General features: G+C 41.0%; 1 protein-coding gene across 3 annotated transcripts in view; it reads left to right on the top strand.

Annotated features, from left to right (window-relative positions):
* nr3c2 (nuclear receptor subfamily 3, group C, member 2) overlaps nt 1-14,191 on the top strand; it is a 68,198-nt gene extending 54,007 nt beyond the window's left edge. For all 3 annotated transcript variants that reach the window (XM_069530129.1, XM_069530130.1, XM_069530131.1), the window contains 3 exons: nt 3,789-3,919; nt 11,822-11,979; nt 12,786-14,191. In XM_069530129.1, the coding sequence (XP_069386230.1) occupies nt 3,789-3,919; nt 11,822-11,979; nt 12,786-12,941 (445 nt within the window). In that variant the 3' untranslated portion in view covers nt 12,942-14,191. The remainder of the gene's footprint in view (nt 1-3,788; nt 3,920-11,821; nt 11,980-12,785) is intronic.
* The last annotated feature ends 3,240 nt before the right edge of the window (nt 14,192-17,431 follow it).

Genomic DNA, 17,431 nt, shown 5'->3' on the forward strand with positions numbered 1-17,431 from the left:
GACTCAACCATTTGCCTCGACTGGTTGGGGTGAGAAAAGGGGGAGACAGGAGAGAGGGGGTGTAGACCAGTGTTACGTCCCCAATAGTTATGTAACCGTCATATTTAAGTAATTTAAGCTCCACCAGACTAATAACAATGATAATGATGATGATACCATTAGATGTAATTATGTTATTGATGATAGCACATACTATCTATGTAACATAAGGGTGTGTATTTGTGTGTGTGTGTGAATGTGGGGGAGAGATTAGTCTCTGTTTGCGTGAGAAGAGCCGAGAGGGGTTAATTATTCCTATAAGAGGAATTATGAGGTTGAAGGCAAATATTTATTGGCTGACAGTTGGTATGATTTTAAGAGGAAATAGTGTCTAGCATCAGAAGCCAAGAGAGGGTGTCGCCAAGTTCAGAAATCTTTTCTAATGAGATGGTTCTTCAGATAATAAGCAGTTTCAATCACTGGAGTTGAAAGGTTGAAGAAAACAATCAAACCTGCTCTTCTCGTTTGCAGTTAATGGCCCTAATAGAATCCACTAAAAGTGTAATTGTTATGACTTAACATAAATGCAAATTAAAACCGGTTCGGCTTTTTGGATTTTGGCTCAAACACTTCCAGGTCATGCCACTCTTCCCCTGCTTTGTGTCAGCCTTCATCTCACGCTCACGCTCACACACACACACACACGCACACGCACACATACGTGTCAGTAATTATCACCCTCTCCTCTGCTGTGCCACACCCACTCCCTCGCAGGTGTTAGCCAATCACACCCTATTCTGTGGAAAGGAGGAGTCTGCTGCATCTGTTTTGAATCGATGCTGCAAGAATAAGGTTCAGACTCAGGCCACTTTATCAATATATTACATATACATATGTACTGAGTAACATACAGTATACCACGGACGTAGAAATATACTGAAAAACTGCTTTCAGTTCCACCTGTTCATGGATAAAACATGTCCCTGATCTTTTTTAACAATGACATCTTCACTGCATTTGTTCTTGACAAATTCCCCAAAATGTCATGATTTCTGAATCTGACCCCTTAAATCAAACCAGTCCAAACTTTTACCGAGTTTCAAGAAAACCTGTTCTGTAGTTATTGTGTAAAAACAGACAAGTACCTGATGGAAACTTTTCAATCTATAGTCTAAACTGCAGTTGCAGTGACGGCTGCATCGCTGGCTGCCATCGACACAGACAGGAACCACATGTGAGCAGTGAGTTTGGAGGCTGGACAGCTGAATTCTCTCAGTCAGCTGTGGCAAATTAAACAGCCTCAGATTTTCTTTTTACCAGAAAATGTCAATGTCACTTATTTCAGATGCTTTGTGGTCTAGTCTTCATTTGTCAATAACACCGTCTGTCCTTGTCTCCAAACTACAGTTAATTCCATTCAGTTAAATTCAATTTTCTTTGTGTAGCGTCTAATCCCAACATGCATTTCTGCTGCAGTACAATTTATGTCGTGTCACTGTTCCCCTGTCAGTTCAGCTGTCAATCAAACACATGCGCTGGACCACCCACCAAAAGGCTGAGAGCTGAAAGTGCATTTTTGATGAATCTGTGAAGATGTTTTTCCTTTTATCGCTTAATATTATAAAACATTATTATTTTTAAATGCTGTAAAATAGGAAATAAGTGATTTTTATTTCAGATTTGTTTGGACACACTTTCCTTACCAAATAAAACCGCATCAGCTTCTGGTTTCCCTCAGCCAAAGGTGAACCTGAACCTTTTCCTCCCCTCGCTCCTCGCTCCCTCCTGAATCTTTTACCATAGAAACAGACAGAGAGGGAGAGAGAGAGAGACAGAGTTCAACACTGAGAGAGAGAAAGATGGAAGGAGAACCAGAGTGAGGGAGCGAGATAGAGAGATGTAGAGAAGATGAGAAGGAGAGAGCGAGAAGGAAGGAAGGAGAGAGACTGCTGCCAGTTTTTTTTTTTTTTTCTTGCCCTCCCCAAACCAGCAGCTCATTTTGGGAAGTGATTCAGCAAAATTGATTTCAGGAAGAGAGTGCGAGAGGTGGAGGGAGAGAGGGAGAGAGAGAGAGAGAGAGAGAGAGAGAGAGAGAGAAAACGTGTGGAGACTTTAGAAACTCTAGCTCAAAGTTGCATTGGATGATGTTATGCTGCACTTTGTGAAACTGCTCACATACTCTGCTGAGGACACAGGTCCACTCAGACGTCGTCACCGTTTGTCACTTATTTATCGAGCTGACAGCTGCACAGTAAATACTGTAAATCTTTATCCTGTGCTTTGATGGGAACATTATGCACTTGATTTCAATCCCCTGCTCCTCACCACCTTTTACAAAATGTTTAGTCTTGTTGTTGTTGTTGTTGTTGTTATCGGACTGAAGTCTCCGGCTCCAGCGCATGCGTGTAATGATGCATGTTGTTGCTGTTTCTGTCTGTGAAACTCCCCACCTCTTTCAAGTCGAGCCACGCCACTTGCATCCAATTACTGTGGACTTGAAGTTGTGGTGATTTATGGGAGGGAAGATGGCACCTAATGCCAGAGATTCCCTGGAATCGGTGCCATCTGCAGAGCACATTCCTGATTGGTTCGTACCATGTAACCGCGCCAGTGTTTCTTTCATGTCTTGCAACCGAGAGATTGTTTCGCTGATAGAAATGTGAGAGACAAACGGGCGGAGCAAGAACGTGTTGAGTCACTAGAGTTTGGTAAACGTGTTCATATGGTAACATGCGCTCATGCACGTGTCATTTCTGTCAACGTGAATATAAAGAAAATTGCACGTTCTTCTTAGACTGGTTTCTGTGGGGACTGGAGTCGGATATGAGGGTCTTTGGTTTGCCTCAGTCTTGGAGAAGTGGTGCATCTGTGCTGTGATACTGTACGCAGCACTCTGCAATCTGGGGGGATTTTGTATTCTGCTCTCAGCCCAGATTCGCAGGATCCTCCTCTGCACTCTGTGGAAATATTGTTTCACTGGGCTGAACTCGTGTGATAGGAATAGAGTTGGGGAAGTCAGTGAGGGTTTGTGGTTTGAACTGGGAGAATACTGAGCATGGATTAGAGCTGGAGGATAAATCAATGTCAATAAAATGTGATTTGCATCATTAGCAATATAACAATAGTCCAACATGTGTTGATATATTGCTTCTGTGTTGTGTAGAGCAGTGGGGAGACACTGCTCTACGTTATTTTATAAAATGAAACTGAATTTGCTTTATCACTGTTCATGTATGTGGCCTATATGAAAGTTTGATTGATTGACTGCTGTTTTTTATACATTAAATGTCGATTTCAGAGGTTTTTTATTAAGAAAGTCACCTTCAGGCCCAAGTTCAAAACGTTTCAAAATAAAAGCTTTGTAATTCAGCTCAATATAAAGCAGAACATCTTGAAAATTAACATTCTTCTTTTACTCTGAAGACAAATTAAGAATCCAGAAGTGATTCTATGAATCCTGTTGCCATGACGGAGATCAGCACCCACGACTCCCGTTCGTGTCTTAGTCAGTCCGATTAAAAAATACCAAAAAATTAAATTAAATAAAGTCTCCAATCTGGTGCCAGATTTAACCAAGTTACCGACCACTGCTGTAGTTTATCCGAGGACTTAGAAGAAGATTCTACACTGTGCACAGACTGAAGGCACATCGCCACGCCCACACTGACTGCTACAGACCTCTGGTGATCATATCGCTCTGTGCAAGCATAGATTTGACCAATTACTAACACAATCTAATAAAAAGCCTCTGGAAGAAATTGTTATTTTTGTTAATTCTAAAAATTATCGCCTCTCCTATCTTTCTCCAGGGACCGCATGCAGCAGTCGGCCATGTACGACCTGTGTCTGGGCATGAGGCAGGTGAGCCAGGAGTTCTTGCGGCTGCAGCTCAGCTACGACGAGTTCCTCTCCATGAAGGTCCTTCTGCTTCTCAGCACAGGTAGGCAGCGAGCTCCGGGCCTGCACTACATCTAACAACCCGCTCACTCCGATTACGTTTTGTGCAGAATTACTTGCACCTCGTGCCAAAACCTGCCTGCAAGCACAATTAACTAACTATAATGAAATGTCATTTGAAAACCATTTATTGAAAAACATTGAAAACTAAGTGAAATTGCAAAGTGTTACTGTTCGGTAACACTGTGTATTATCACAGCACCAGATAACAGCTGTCACATTTTATATAAGAGACGCAACAAGGGACCAGTGGTGCCCTAGTTCAATCTGACCATCACACACCACTGCTTTCGGTAAACGCTGATGGTTGATGAGTCGATTAATGATTCTTTGTATTATCCTACATGCAGTTTCAGGTGGATGATTATCACGTATGTTCTCTCCAAGCCACCTTCTAGTTTTCTTCGCCAGGGATTTTGTTTTCATCTGCAGTTGTGTGTTAATGTACGCAAATAATTTGTGGATGGACTTGATAACAATTTTTTTAGGGGACTGATATGAATGAATGTGTGTAACTTGGTGCAGATCCAAATAAAGATCTGGATCTAGAGAATTTAAAGTTGGTTTCATATGTGGACTGTTGGCGGATATATGTGCCCTGCCATTCTAGTTTTTCTGATTTCTATGAAATTTTGTTGAAGCCTAAACCAGGTTTCAAGGAAGAACCCTTTCAATTTAAGAGCGGATCAGTATAAACGGGTGGAACCAGGTTGAGCTTGGGCGTTAACTTTGGTGGAGGTGTGCACAGAGGCAGGTTGTTGATGTGATTTCATCAGATTGTTCCTCTGTTGAGTGATCGACTGCTTTATCTGAACATGTCGCCCATTAACAGAGTCACCAGAGCCACACTGGCTTCTATTTCAATAAGCTTCAAATCTGTGCTTTGTGACTGTGATGCTTACGCTGCACCATGAATCATCCATTACAGCGGCACCGTCGGACGCAGGATTCACCAGAATCCACGGTGCTGATGTTTACAGGTCACTGATAATTGGATAATTGGAGGCGTCTCTGTGTTTGTCTGCTCTTACAATATGATGCCTTTTATATTCCCAATCTCCCACATGAAAAAGTATTGAGAGGGTGTCTCTTCCATGTCCCTTCCACGTTTTCTCTCACATACATGCCTTTTTAAAGTCTGTTAGATTATGCGTTAAGCTCATTCTTAATAATCCATTAACGTGCATAACAGGCGTGGAGACAGAGTTGATGTAGCATGCACCTGCATAGTAAATCTCCCAGTGTTAAATATTCAGTGTCAAAGTATTTGGACTCAGAGTTAATACAACAACAGCAAGAGTAAGACGCCCCCCAGAGCCTCCCAGTGATAAAAGATATTCAGAGTTAAAAGATGTGGTGTACAAAATATTCTTCTGGTGTAAACTATTCGGTGTCAAAGTACGCAAACTCTATGACAATAATGAAAAAGGTGAAAGGCTCCGCCCACCTCCTCCTCATTTCAAGCGAAGCAGAAGTTTCCAGACGCCATTTTCTCCTGGAGGAAAATGCGGTAAGTCTCCTCTCCTACTCACATTTTAAACATTTCCTGCCAGTTTAAAAAAAAAAGCACCATTTTAGACCAACTGCATTTTGTTGTTTCACTCCAGCTGGTTTTGTGTTATGAAATAGAGAAATTACAAAAGGGCCGAGTTAATCGCAAGCAAGACTTTGCTAATTCAAACTAAGTAGGTCAAACTAGATGATGTCAACAAGAAGTAGCGTTAACTGCTTGAAGATTGAAATGGGAAATTGCTTGTTGGAAGTTTAGTTAATTACAAATGTTTTTTCCTTTTGGAGAAAAATGGAAAGTTGGAAGAACTCTTCCTTTATCTCAGTTGTCTCCCATGTATGAAATTATTGTGGTGCAAAAATATTTTCCTGCAAAATTGAATCAACTGATACTCGTATATGTTTTAATCCTGCTCCTTTTATCCTCAGAGTGACACAAACATCCAGGAGCCAGTTGACGCCATCAAAAACAAAAAGAGGAGCACAATCCACAGGTTCTTCAGCTCGCACCATGCAAGTCAAGAGCAGAGTTGCTTGATGTTTTCAATTCTTTATAATAAATTAAGAAATGGATAAAATGGTGTTTGTTGTTTTTTGAAGTTGTATTTGTTTTACATGTAAGTGGAAAAGTAAAAACTTGCAAATCACTACATTTCATTTAGTTAAGTTCAAAATCAACTGGAGGTTGGAGAAATATCTTTAAACCCAGTTTAGTTAAAGGGATAGTTCACCAAAAAGCAGTATATTCACTCATTATCTACTCACCACTGTGACGATGGAGGAGTGGGTGAAGGGTTTGAGTCTCAGGGAACCCTCCCTTTAAATGGGTTTAGCACTCACCGTGAGTAAATAAGTAAGAATGAACACAATGGATGTTATTTTGCTCACAATGTAAAACTCGATCACCACTTTGCATTGTTGTGTCGTGTAAATAATAGTAACACAATGTTCAGTCTAACTTTAACACTATGTAGACAGGGACCATATATATTCACTGACAAACCATTGACTCTTAAAGTGTTACATGAACACTGTGCAGCCACCTGCTGTGACTTCATTTTCCCATATTCTCTGAATGAAGACTAATCTGTTTTTATGTTTTATTGTATTTTACTTCCTACAGCCCATGGATAAACAGAATACTTCTATCACTCACTACAGAAGGTCTCACACTGTTGCCACTCTCAGCCAAACTTCGCCTGCAGGCACTGCAGCCTCACAAGTTGCTCAAACTGAAACTGAAAAGCACTTTTTTTTTTGCCAGCACCACAATGCACTATGAGCTGCTACGATTAGGATTCTGTGATGGCAGCCGCGTCATAACTTTACTTTCCACATCCCGAATTACTGACAACCAATCAAAACCATAACCACGACACTTAAAGAGCCACAGGGACATCAAACCTGCCGCAGGGGTTTGATGTCCCCGCTTGTATTTTTGTTTACATGGGGCCTGGTTTGTGTCGATAGAAGTTCAATAGTTAGACAGAGACGGAGAGGTGAGGATGGGGGGGGGGGGGGTGTTGTGGAAAGGTATTTGAGGAGTCTGCACCCTGGCCAGACTTCTCTCTCTCTGAACCTCAGCACCAGTGCCAATCAGTGGAAATATTCATTGGCAGAGTTTTTATTTTTCAGTAAGTGAGGCCTCTGAAAGCGGTGCATGAAAGCTGGACTCATGAGGGGGCTCGGAAAACTTAATTCCTTCGTGCATGATAGTTTTAACCTTTTTTATTGTTTTTATTGTTATTGTTTGTAAGATTTTTTTATATGGGCTCAAATTAGGGTCTCTTTATATAATAATATATTTTCTACACATTTAAAAATATAAATTTATCATACAGACTTATTTCAGCGGTTTAGAAATTCTGATTTGATTTATATTTTGAAATTTCCCCAGTGTGGGATGAATAAAGTCGATCTTATCTTATCTTATCTTAAAACCTTTGACTTATTTGGACATAGCTCTAATTTGAGACCATAGTCACCTGTCAAAACTGTCAAAACTGATTTGTTTCCTTGACTTTTAACTAATCATGTGTTTTAATGAATACAAATTCACTTGAAATTATACTTGAAATCAGACGGAATAATGAAACTGTTTTTATTTTATTTTCATTTCATTTACTCCACTTTCAAATTAGAATTTATCCCACTAAGAATGTTACGTTGGCTCTTATTCTGATTCAATTCTGATTTATATAGAAAAATTGAATCACAGTTTCCTTAGAAAAAGCAAAGGAAAGAAATAGCTGAATAGCAAAAAACTGCCCCACAACATTGTTTGACAAGTAGTTTCTAATTAATTTGAGAGTAGATTATACATAAAAACAAATTATGTCAAGAGAGATTAAACCGTTGGCTCCACACTTTTTTGGTTCATTAATCCTGCAAAGAAACAAGGTTCCTCTTGTGTTGTACTAACTGTAGTACATACAGTATACAGGGAAGTAAATATATAACATCTATGAGTAGAGATTTCCCATAGCGATGGTATCAGGTTGGTTTTGGCTTTGTAGTACAGTGACATATGGAGGAGGTGGTGTGAAAGCATGATATAGAGTAACCTCAGTGTTGTTGAGTCATCTGGAAACAGGGGAGCTCCAGCTGGACTTCAGCTATTGGATGCTGGGAGAGATGAGGAGAGATGAGGGGAGAGAAGATGAGAAACCAACGGGGGAAAAGGGAGATTTAAAGAGTGAAATCAGACAAATGTTGACAGTGAGAGCTGGTGTTAGTGAGAAAGAGACAGGTGCATAGCTGTAGGGAGAAAGAAAGAGGAGACAAAGGGGTGGGGGGTGGGGGTCAGAGCTGGTCCTTCTGTTGCTGTGGCCTCGCTCTCCTCCTCTGGAGGTTTTCCAGAGAGCCCTGCTGTACTTAATAAAGGCCAGTCAAGCACCAGGCAGCGCTCCAAGACCTGATATTTTTCTCCACTTCCTTCAAAACCCCGAGCTGGAATTTCAAAGGGGAGGTGGTGGATAAAAGAAGCAGGTATAGAAACAGGGAACTCGAGGTACTTCAATCTGCTCTGGTTATTGGATTTAGTCAAAGTATATAGCAGTGAAATGTGAAGGAAGGTTGGTTTGTAATGTGTAGCAGAGAAGTTCCTGCAGTGCCTGGCCTTTCCAACGTCACACGATGGAGCAGGCGCGCTGTATGGAGGCTCAGAGACGCTTCAGAGAAAAAGCACTCGTGATTCAACACAACAAGCCGCACCGTCTGTGGGTTTTCTGCAGCGCTGTAGGAAGCTCTTTTAGTTACAGTCATTCAGTGATAATGTCAGGGCCTCGTGGAGCAAGCAGCATCAGAAATGTTTACATAGGAGTTGTCAGGACTTGTCAGCTGAGCAAGTACTACAGTGTGTGTGTGTGTGTGTGTGTGTGTGTGTGTGTGTGTGTGTGTGTGTGTGTGTTACACAGAGAGAGGGGGAACATGTGAAAGAGAGAAAAAGGAAGGAGGGATAAAGAGAAAAGAGAGAAGGGCTGTTATTCCTCTCTGACCTTGGCTAAGGTTTCACTGAGCCTGCGGCGTCTCATGACCCTGTTTGGATTTGGCACAGGAGCGGTGGCCTGCTCAAACCAGTTGCACTCCTCACCTCTGCACAGAAAGTCAACAGTGTTCATTTGATACTTTACCCGCTTTACGCCGGCGAGCCTCTTTCTGATTGGGCCCGACTGAAATGCTGTGATGATGGGCGCGTGTTTCCGTGAAACATCTTACACTTAATTAGGCAATTAAATTCAACTCCAACTGATCATTAGTCTTTTTTGATCATGTTTAAATTACAGTTTCCTGTTTGCCAACACCCTAAAGCTTCGCTCACTCCACTCGTCACTGTTCGTCTTAGTATTCCCCAAAGAGTAGAATCAGATATTAAATCAAACCAGACTGAGCCATCCTGTCAGTCAGGTATGCAGCAGCACTCCGAGCAGGAGGCTGCATGTGCTTCAACAACACACGCTAATAGCATCTCCTGGCTGCGTGAGCTATGTTTGCCTCTTTATTATATGTGCATTCTGAAAAAATAGAGCTCTCATGGCCTTGTGGTGCACATAATAATGCAGGTGCACGCCACAATAATAAATATGGCCTAGTTAAAAGGACTCCATACCTGCAGCAGAAGATCCTTTCGACACTGATTACGGGTGTTTAAATGCCCTATTTTTTGGGGTTATGGTAAAACCGGTAAATGCCAGGTTAAATTCTATACAGGACGCATGTGGGTCAGTGGGAGAAAAACAAAAGGTCCGTACACGGGTGTGGATTTTAACACGTTCTCATCATGTCAGCTATGAAATAAAGCAAAAGAACTCGTGCCCCACACACAAGGGTCCAATCTGTTTTCATATCTGTTTTTCCTCGGCACGTTGTGTCACGCCCGAAGGTGTTTTGCATAAAACTACAATGAAGAAAATGAAATGGAAAGAGGCAGATAAACACACACACACACACACACACACACACACACACACACACACACACACACACACACACACACACACACACACACACACACACACACACACACACACACACACACACACACACACACACACTCCGAGTTATTGACCTATGCTCTCTTCTCAAAACGATGCAATCCTAACTGACATGAATTAGGCTTTTGCTCGCAGCTATTTGTTCTATACAACTCAAACAGGTCCTGTCACTTACTGTTTTTTTACACTGGTGTTACGAGTGGTTTCTGTATCTGAGTATTTGAGGCATCATGGCCTCACAAGTCCTGGAGAAGGAGTTTTTTTAAGAGCTGATTAAAATATTCTGCTGTAAACTGTATTTTTGAAAGTGTGAACAGTAGCTTCTCTAGCTTCTCTGTTGTAACAAGCTGTTTTTCAAAAACAAGCCCATACTGGATAGATGGATAGACAGATAGACAAATATATAGATGGATGGATGGACGGACAGATAGACAGATAGATAGATGGATGGATGGATGTCGTCATATCTTGAATATGTTTGTTGAAGGACAGTTGAAGGCCTTCCCTGATTATGATTGGAGGAGCGTTGTCTCTCTTTTCTCCCTCAGAGAGGTGAGGTTTCTTAATCTGGTTGCCAGCAGCTGAATGTCATTGTCAAGAGCGTTGGCAGATTTGCAAATCTGTGACTTTGTTCTCCTGCACAGGGAGAAAGATGTTGTAGACATTTTGTCGCACACTCGCCGTATCTCATCCCTCGCATCTGTCTGTTTCCCCACCTTTACTCTGCCTTTTATCAGAATAACACGAGTGAGGATCGCAGTTACTTAACAGCTCTGGTCATCGAACAAACTTCTTGATGAATGAGCTCTGGTTGACAAAATGATTAAGCTCTCTGTCACACAGAAGCACTTTCCTTCCCCGTTTTTTTCCACTGTCACTGCTGCTGAGATAACTTTTAATCGAGGCCTTTCAGCATATCAGTCGTCTTTAATGAAACTGTGGCCATATGAAAACTAATCACCACTTGAAACAGTGAAAGTGGCTGTAATGAGCTGCTAAATAGGCTAACATGGGAAAAAAGTCCAAAACAGGCAACAGTGTGGGAGTGTAAACCACAGAGTAGCTTTAATTACCATCTACTCACGTTTGTACATTTAAGAAACATACAAGTGGTTGTACTTTTCATAGCCATTAACTTTTAATCAGAATTTGCATTTGTCAGCCATTTTTTAAAAGATACCATAAAGCTTCAGACTAATTACCTTCATTACAGGTGAACATTTAACTCAGAGGGGCTTGAAACTTTTGTTATCAATGCTTAAATGTCTTTTTGAGCAACTCATGTGATGTGATCTGATGTTGATTTATAATATTTGTGGAAACTAGACGAGAATGTCTGTTTAGTTCATTCAAATACCCATGCAACAAATCAAAGTACTTCATGACATTGAAATCTCTCTGTGGTTAACATATCTCGAGTACCGTTCATATTATCGGCTTCACGCTTGACATGCGTGCTGTTAAGAGCCCATTTAAGTGCAGTGTCAAATATGATGTGATTTTGACACATGGTTCATTAATGTTAATAAACTTTGAAACAGTCGCCCAGCAGCAATTTACAGTTTCAGAACGAAAACTGCAACTAGCAACACCACGGGCTAACAAACAGCACAGTCCAAACAGACGAGATTATACTGCTCACTGTACTAGTACTATTAAAGTGATAACTACATCAGTATAAAAAGTACAGTATATTTCTCTATGTGAATTGTAGACTTTGTTTTTTCCTCCCTGACGATCATGTCACTAAAACAGTTTCTGGTAATCTCCAATAAACCTGTTCATTAAGCATGAAATCCATTTTTAAATCAGTACCCTGACCAGTTCATCCTCTCATTCAATCCAGCCGATGACAGTGCAGTTTGTCTGTATTTGTTTTACAGTTCCAAAGGAGGGTCTGAAGAACCAGGCAGCGTTCGAGGAGATGAGAGTTAATTACATCAAGGAGCTCCGGCGTTCAGTGGGAAAAGCAACCAACAACTCTGGCCAAACCTGGCAGCGCTTCTTCCAGCTCACCAAGCTACTGGACGCCATGCATGATGTAAGTACCCTCGCCCAACTGCCTCTCATGTGCCAACTGCCTACAGTACAGCACAGGCTTCCCTTGGCAGCATCTCCGCATGCCATGCCTTCACACACAGAGCGAGGTGTCCAGTGGCACTTTGGGGATCTAATATCACTGGAAATGTTTTCAGTAAAATGTCAGCATAGTGGATTTGGATGAGGCATGTACTTAGAGATTCAATGGTGCTGTGGCTTGGAATATAGGGATTACTGCATTCCACTCCCTCCCTGGGGGGGGCTGTTATTTTGGAAGAGGCGGTGACCAGGCTGCATCGGTGAATGGAACAGAAAGGGATCGATGCCATTTTGGAGTTTATTGGATCAGAGCACACAGTGGTCACTGTGGCAAATGTGCTGCATCACTGTTAGTTTTACTTATGCATGGGTCAACTGGAATATGGCATCAAGACAAAGTAGGCAAAGCCCCAAGAGGTGAGCATCAGCAAGCGAGAGGTCACAGAGATAAATGGCCAGAATTCATTGACCCCAATGACTGAGTGAATGGGGTTAGTGCTGAATGGATGACCCTTCTTTAAAGGAGGTTTGCCCTGAAAAACATCTGTGGTGCCCCCAAGTGGTGAACTGAAAAAGAATTAAAAATAAAGTGTAAACGCACTCATATGAATACACAGAACTGAATTTAAATCTTCTAACTTTCGTATTCAAGTGTGAATATGACTACCACTGTAGAGAGAAAATATGACTAACCCTTTTGACAGCCTTGAAATGAATCTCAGAAAACTGTGTTTCTCATTGTATCTTGTGTGTGTGTGTGTTGTCCAGCTGGTGGGGAACCTGTTGGACTTCTGTTTCTACACCTTTCGCGAGTCCCAGGCGCTAAAGGTGGAGTTCCCCGAAATGTTGGTGGAGATCATCAGCGACCAGATACCAAAGGTGGAATCGGGCCTCACTCACACAATCTACTTCCACAAGAAGTGACTCGCTGACAAACAGTTGGGACAGAAGCGACATTTGAGAACTGGAAGGTGGTGAGAGAAGAGAAAACGTGCACAGAGGGCCTGAGCAGTTGGCCTGCGCCCTGTCACCTAGTACGCCAGCGTCCTCGTCTCGGAATGGGAAAGTTAAGTGACGTTGTGGCGGAAGTGGAAAAAGGGGGAGACGGATCCGCAGTCACCAAGTGCAGGTCGGAGCTGTGAATAGTCGTGGAGCCAGCGTGACGCGCTGAATAGCACTTGTGACAAAGCATCCCGAAGTACCACCCATGTCCCCTCCCCCCCCCTGCTCCCTGCCCCAAAGACAATAACAGTATTTTCTATGGAGATGAAGCCATACATTTCTTAGGATGCGCTAGATATAGTCACCACGTGCACACACACCCACCCACACACATAGAGGGAAATTGATACACATGTTGTCCACATGCATTCACGCAAACGCACAGATGCACTCCACATGCACTAAAATCAGATTACCTGACGAATAAAAAAAACTTTTTAGCAAATTTTTTGCATATATTAACTGTGGCTTATGCAGTCTTTCACAAATAATAGCACTATTAAAAAAACATGCCAATACTTAGATTTTGCTTTGCAGTGGAGCAACAGACTGCAAGACAACAGGAACATTACGACGAGGCACAGAAATTATAAGACTGTACGGCAAAATGTCTATTTGAATATATTCCAAGGGCTATACAAGCGTCATCACAAGCTTAATAATTACATTCAATCCAACAAGTCCAAGTTTGAAGCTTGATCGGTGTCATAACAGCCATCATCAACATCCACATACTGAGTTTTTAAATTACAATATGTAGGAAAACAATCAAAACTAATATGCAAAGGTCCAAAGCTAACTCTGTTTTGAAATGAAAAAATGTCTCTCTTTGTAAAAGAAAAGCTTGCACGTGAAGCTCCCATGTCATGAAATCACTATTTTTGGCATTGTGTGGAATTAAGACGATATTGACGAGCAATTTTACCGTAGTGCAGAAATGGTCAGGAGTGCTGCAGGACGGGAAAACATGGCGCATTAAAGGAAATGATTTTGGTCGAGTCCGCTGGTAATGGATTTGACTGAGGTGCATCCATAGTAATTGCTGTCATTTGTGTTATCTCCAGAGCAGCTGTCCAAATGTCTGTTTTTACTCGCAATGAAGCAAAACCAGCCCTTTGTGAATCAATACTTATCTACTCTTCCCAGAAATAATAAAAAAGCATTTTATAAAAGTGTGTTGCAAAAGGTTTAGTTTTTGACAAGCCAGTCATTTTACATTAAGGTGCTTCATTTCTACAAAAGCCAGACAAAACATAACATGTACAGTAACTTGTAGAGCAGTCCATTCAATTCACTATATGGATGGACACACAGTTTAAAGACACATACTATGTAAAGTTGATATAATCCAAAATGGAGCATTACTCTACGCAGTGCTTACGGCAAACGGCTAATGTATCAAAACCAGGCAAAGGTGTACAGGTATTAACTTCTTAAACACGTTCTCTTCAGCAGATGTTGTACAGATGTTTCGAAGTACATGTTGATGAATGCTTGATGAAGAACTGTCGGTATAATCACCCCTTTCGAATTTAGTTTATTTCCTTTCTCTTAGCCTCGGGCCAAGTACTTCTATTTTAGGTATAGACCCAGTCATCTGGACCATTAACTCTGTCTCGCACCCCACTGGTTTCTGGGTGGTTGAGGAACACTACTATGATGCTACTGAAAGCGATAGAGCCGCTGGGGGAAGACAAACAGTGTGTGTGTGTGTGTTTGTGTTTGTGTGTTTGTGTGTGTTTGTGTGTGTGTGTGTGTGTGTGTGTGTGTGTTATTTTCTTCTTTCTGTGCCCTGTGAGTGTGTATTTACATGCGAGTATGGAGCGAGAGTGTGTTTGTGGGTGTGTGGTTTATTCAGTTTTTTTTCATGGCAAGCATGTGCATAGTTGATCTGCTCTTTCAGCGTGGGTATTATGCATTTATGTTATAGGATTAGCCACATCCTATTTCCACATTTAGATTTGCACAGAGGAGATACAATGTGAAATGAGGCATTAATGCAGCTAGCAGAAATTGTCTGTGTTGATAAGCAACTGTGATGATCTGGGGAAAAGACTTTCTGCATGGTCAACCAGCCTGAAGTTAAACAACGTGACATCATTGGCGGAGCAGGGTGGGATGTTTGTTTTTGCGGCCTCGGCAGTCGAAAAGACGACACTGTGCTAAACTGTGAGGTCTCTCCTGTCGGGGGGGTAACCGCGTGACGGTTGATGTACGAAACCAGGATCACAACTATCATTCGGGACTGTGTGACAATTATTAGGAGGGAGCTGGGGGCGAGAGAGGGGGCAATGTTTTGCGGTTTGATTTTTTTGTGCAGGGGAGGGTAGTGAGGGCGACTTTTTTTCTCATTCCAAATTCAATTTTTCTGAATTAATTCTGGTGTGAAAAAAACAGACTTATGCTTCATCTTTTAGCAGACTTGCTGTATTTTCATAGGTTTTTTTTCTATATTATTTTTCAGATACCGGGGCAGGGTATTGCAGATATTTTCTAACTACAAAATTAATATCACATTCCACCATAATAATTTTCATACAGTCCTTTATCAGAAGGGCCTCATTTTACAATCCGTCTATGTCATGCATTATTGTGTTCAAGTTGTGAAGGACCCTTAAGCTAATCTCTCACTGTTTCTTTATTTTGCCCATTTTTTTTTTGTCCTTTTTAAAGGATAAAAACTGTCTAAAGGTTCATAGGATGACTGGGAAAGTATTTTTGAGAGAATTATATTTTGCTGGAAAACAATATTTAAGTACTTTGTCTAAAAATGATATCCTTTTTGTAAAATGAAATGTTAATGCATGCTTTTTGATGAGATGTTTACATTGTATTTAAAAAAGGGAAACTTGTGCCTTTTTATCTCACATGATTTACAATTTTACAGTATATATATTGTAAATAATACAGCAAGTCCTTATGTTGAGTATAGTATAAGACATTTCTACTTTAACCATCTTGTTGGAATATTGGAAGTTTCCCACTCGCCATGTTCTGTGTGTTGCGTCACAGAGAAGAATTTACAATGAGGGTTGGTGGCTGAAAGGGCCAAACGGAGAAATGAATGTATCATACATTGTGAGAGACTTATGGAACTTACTACCTGAATGTTACAGAGAGTAAAAACAGTAAAAAATTAAATAAATACATGGATAAATAAAAAAAAATAACAATAATCAAAAAGTATTTCTTATTTTGTAACAAGATGTAAGTGATGGATCATTGAGTTCTTGCTGTTGAAATTATTTCCTAACCCATGACGGTATTGTTGTTGAGCACCACAATAAAATCGAGAAGTCACAAACTATTGAAACTGGGATACGTGATAGAAAGTTCTTGACTTTTCAGTGTGAAAACACAAAACAATGGATTCATACATTGTCATATTTTACTGTTTTTGACCAGTTGGACCAATTTCACTTACTGACAAAATAAATTTCAATCTCAAAGGTCACAAAATTCTCCCAAATGTAAAAAAACAATAAATCTTAAACAGTAAATAATGATCCAAATACAAACATTACAATCTCCTGTTTGATCCTATGCCCTCCACAAACTGATGGATAATTCAAGGAATAGTTCAATATTTTGGGAAATACATCTTTTTATTTTTTTGCTGATGTTTGTTGGATAATCGTAAAGACTGGTCGCTCAATGAAACAGCTGAGAGCTGCACAAAATCAGATTGGCTGCAAGTGACGTCACCTGAGTCAGCGTTCTTGGATGAAGATGAAAAATAAATGTGAAAGAATGAAGTCACAAATGAAATTCACCCCCCCACCCTGTTCTTATTAGTGGCTACAAACACAACACAAATAAATCACAAACTGAATGGTTGGTGGCATTGACTGTATAAAAAGATGGACAGCATGACTGCTGGCCACAAGTCGAGGAAAGTCACCTTGATCGCCACCTGGTGGTTGGCTGCAGTGCCTGGCATACACCGCACCTCCTTCACGTCAATGATGGGACATGGGTCAAATTTAAGAGTCAAACAAGTGTCATGATTGACAGCTCATGACTCTGGCTGCAAATGCGCAAGATGGCGGCATTTGAGTCTGGGGTATGCAGCTTCATTTCTGGATAGAGGGAGGAAGTGGTCTTTATAAACCGTCTGTTGTTAGGTCAGTTGATCTGAGGGGAATGTAGACACCACAAGAAAGATGAATACAAACAATGTGACCGTTCTGCTGGCTTGCTGCATCAATGTAGATTTTCTTTGTCCATTGTGAGTTTAAAGATATTATAAAAGTGAAATGCTAAATCGGTGGCGTACTCTTACTCTTCTCATCTTACCTTCAGTAAAAAGCGGACACCTGTTCAGTGTATCTCCCAAAACATTGAACCAACCCTTTACTGGAATAATCAACAGTTTATTTAATGGTCATTCTAATGAACCATCTACTGTAAAC

The sequence above is a fragment of the Paralichthys olivaceus genome, chromosome 8, assembly GCF_024713975.1.
Source record: "Paralichthys olivaceus isolate ysfri-2021 chromosome 8, ASM2471397v2, whole genome shotgun sequence".
In the NCBI taxonomy this organism is placed as follows: Eukaryota; Metazoa; Chordata; class Actinopteri; order Pleuronectiformes; family Paralichthyidae; genus Paralichthys; species Paralichthys olivaceus.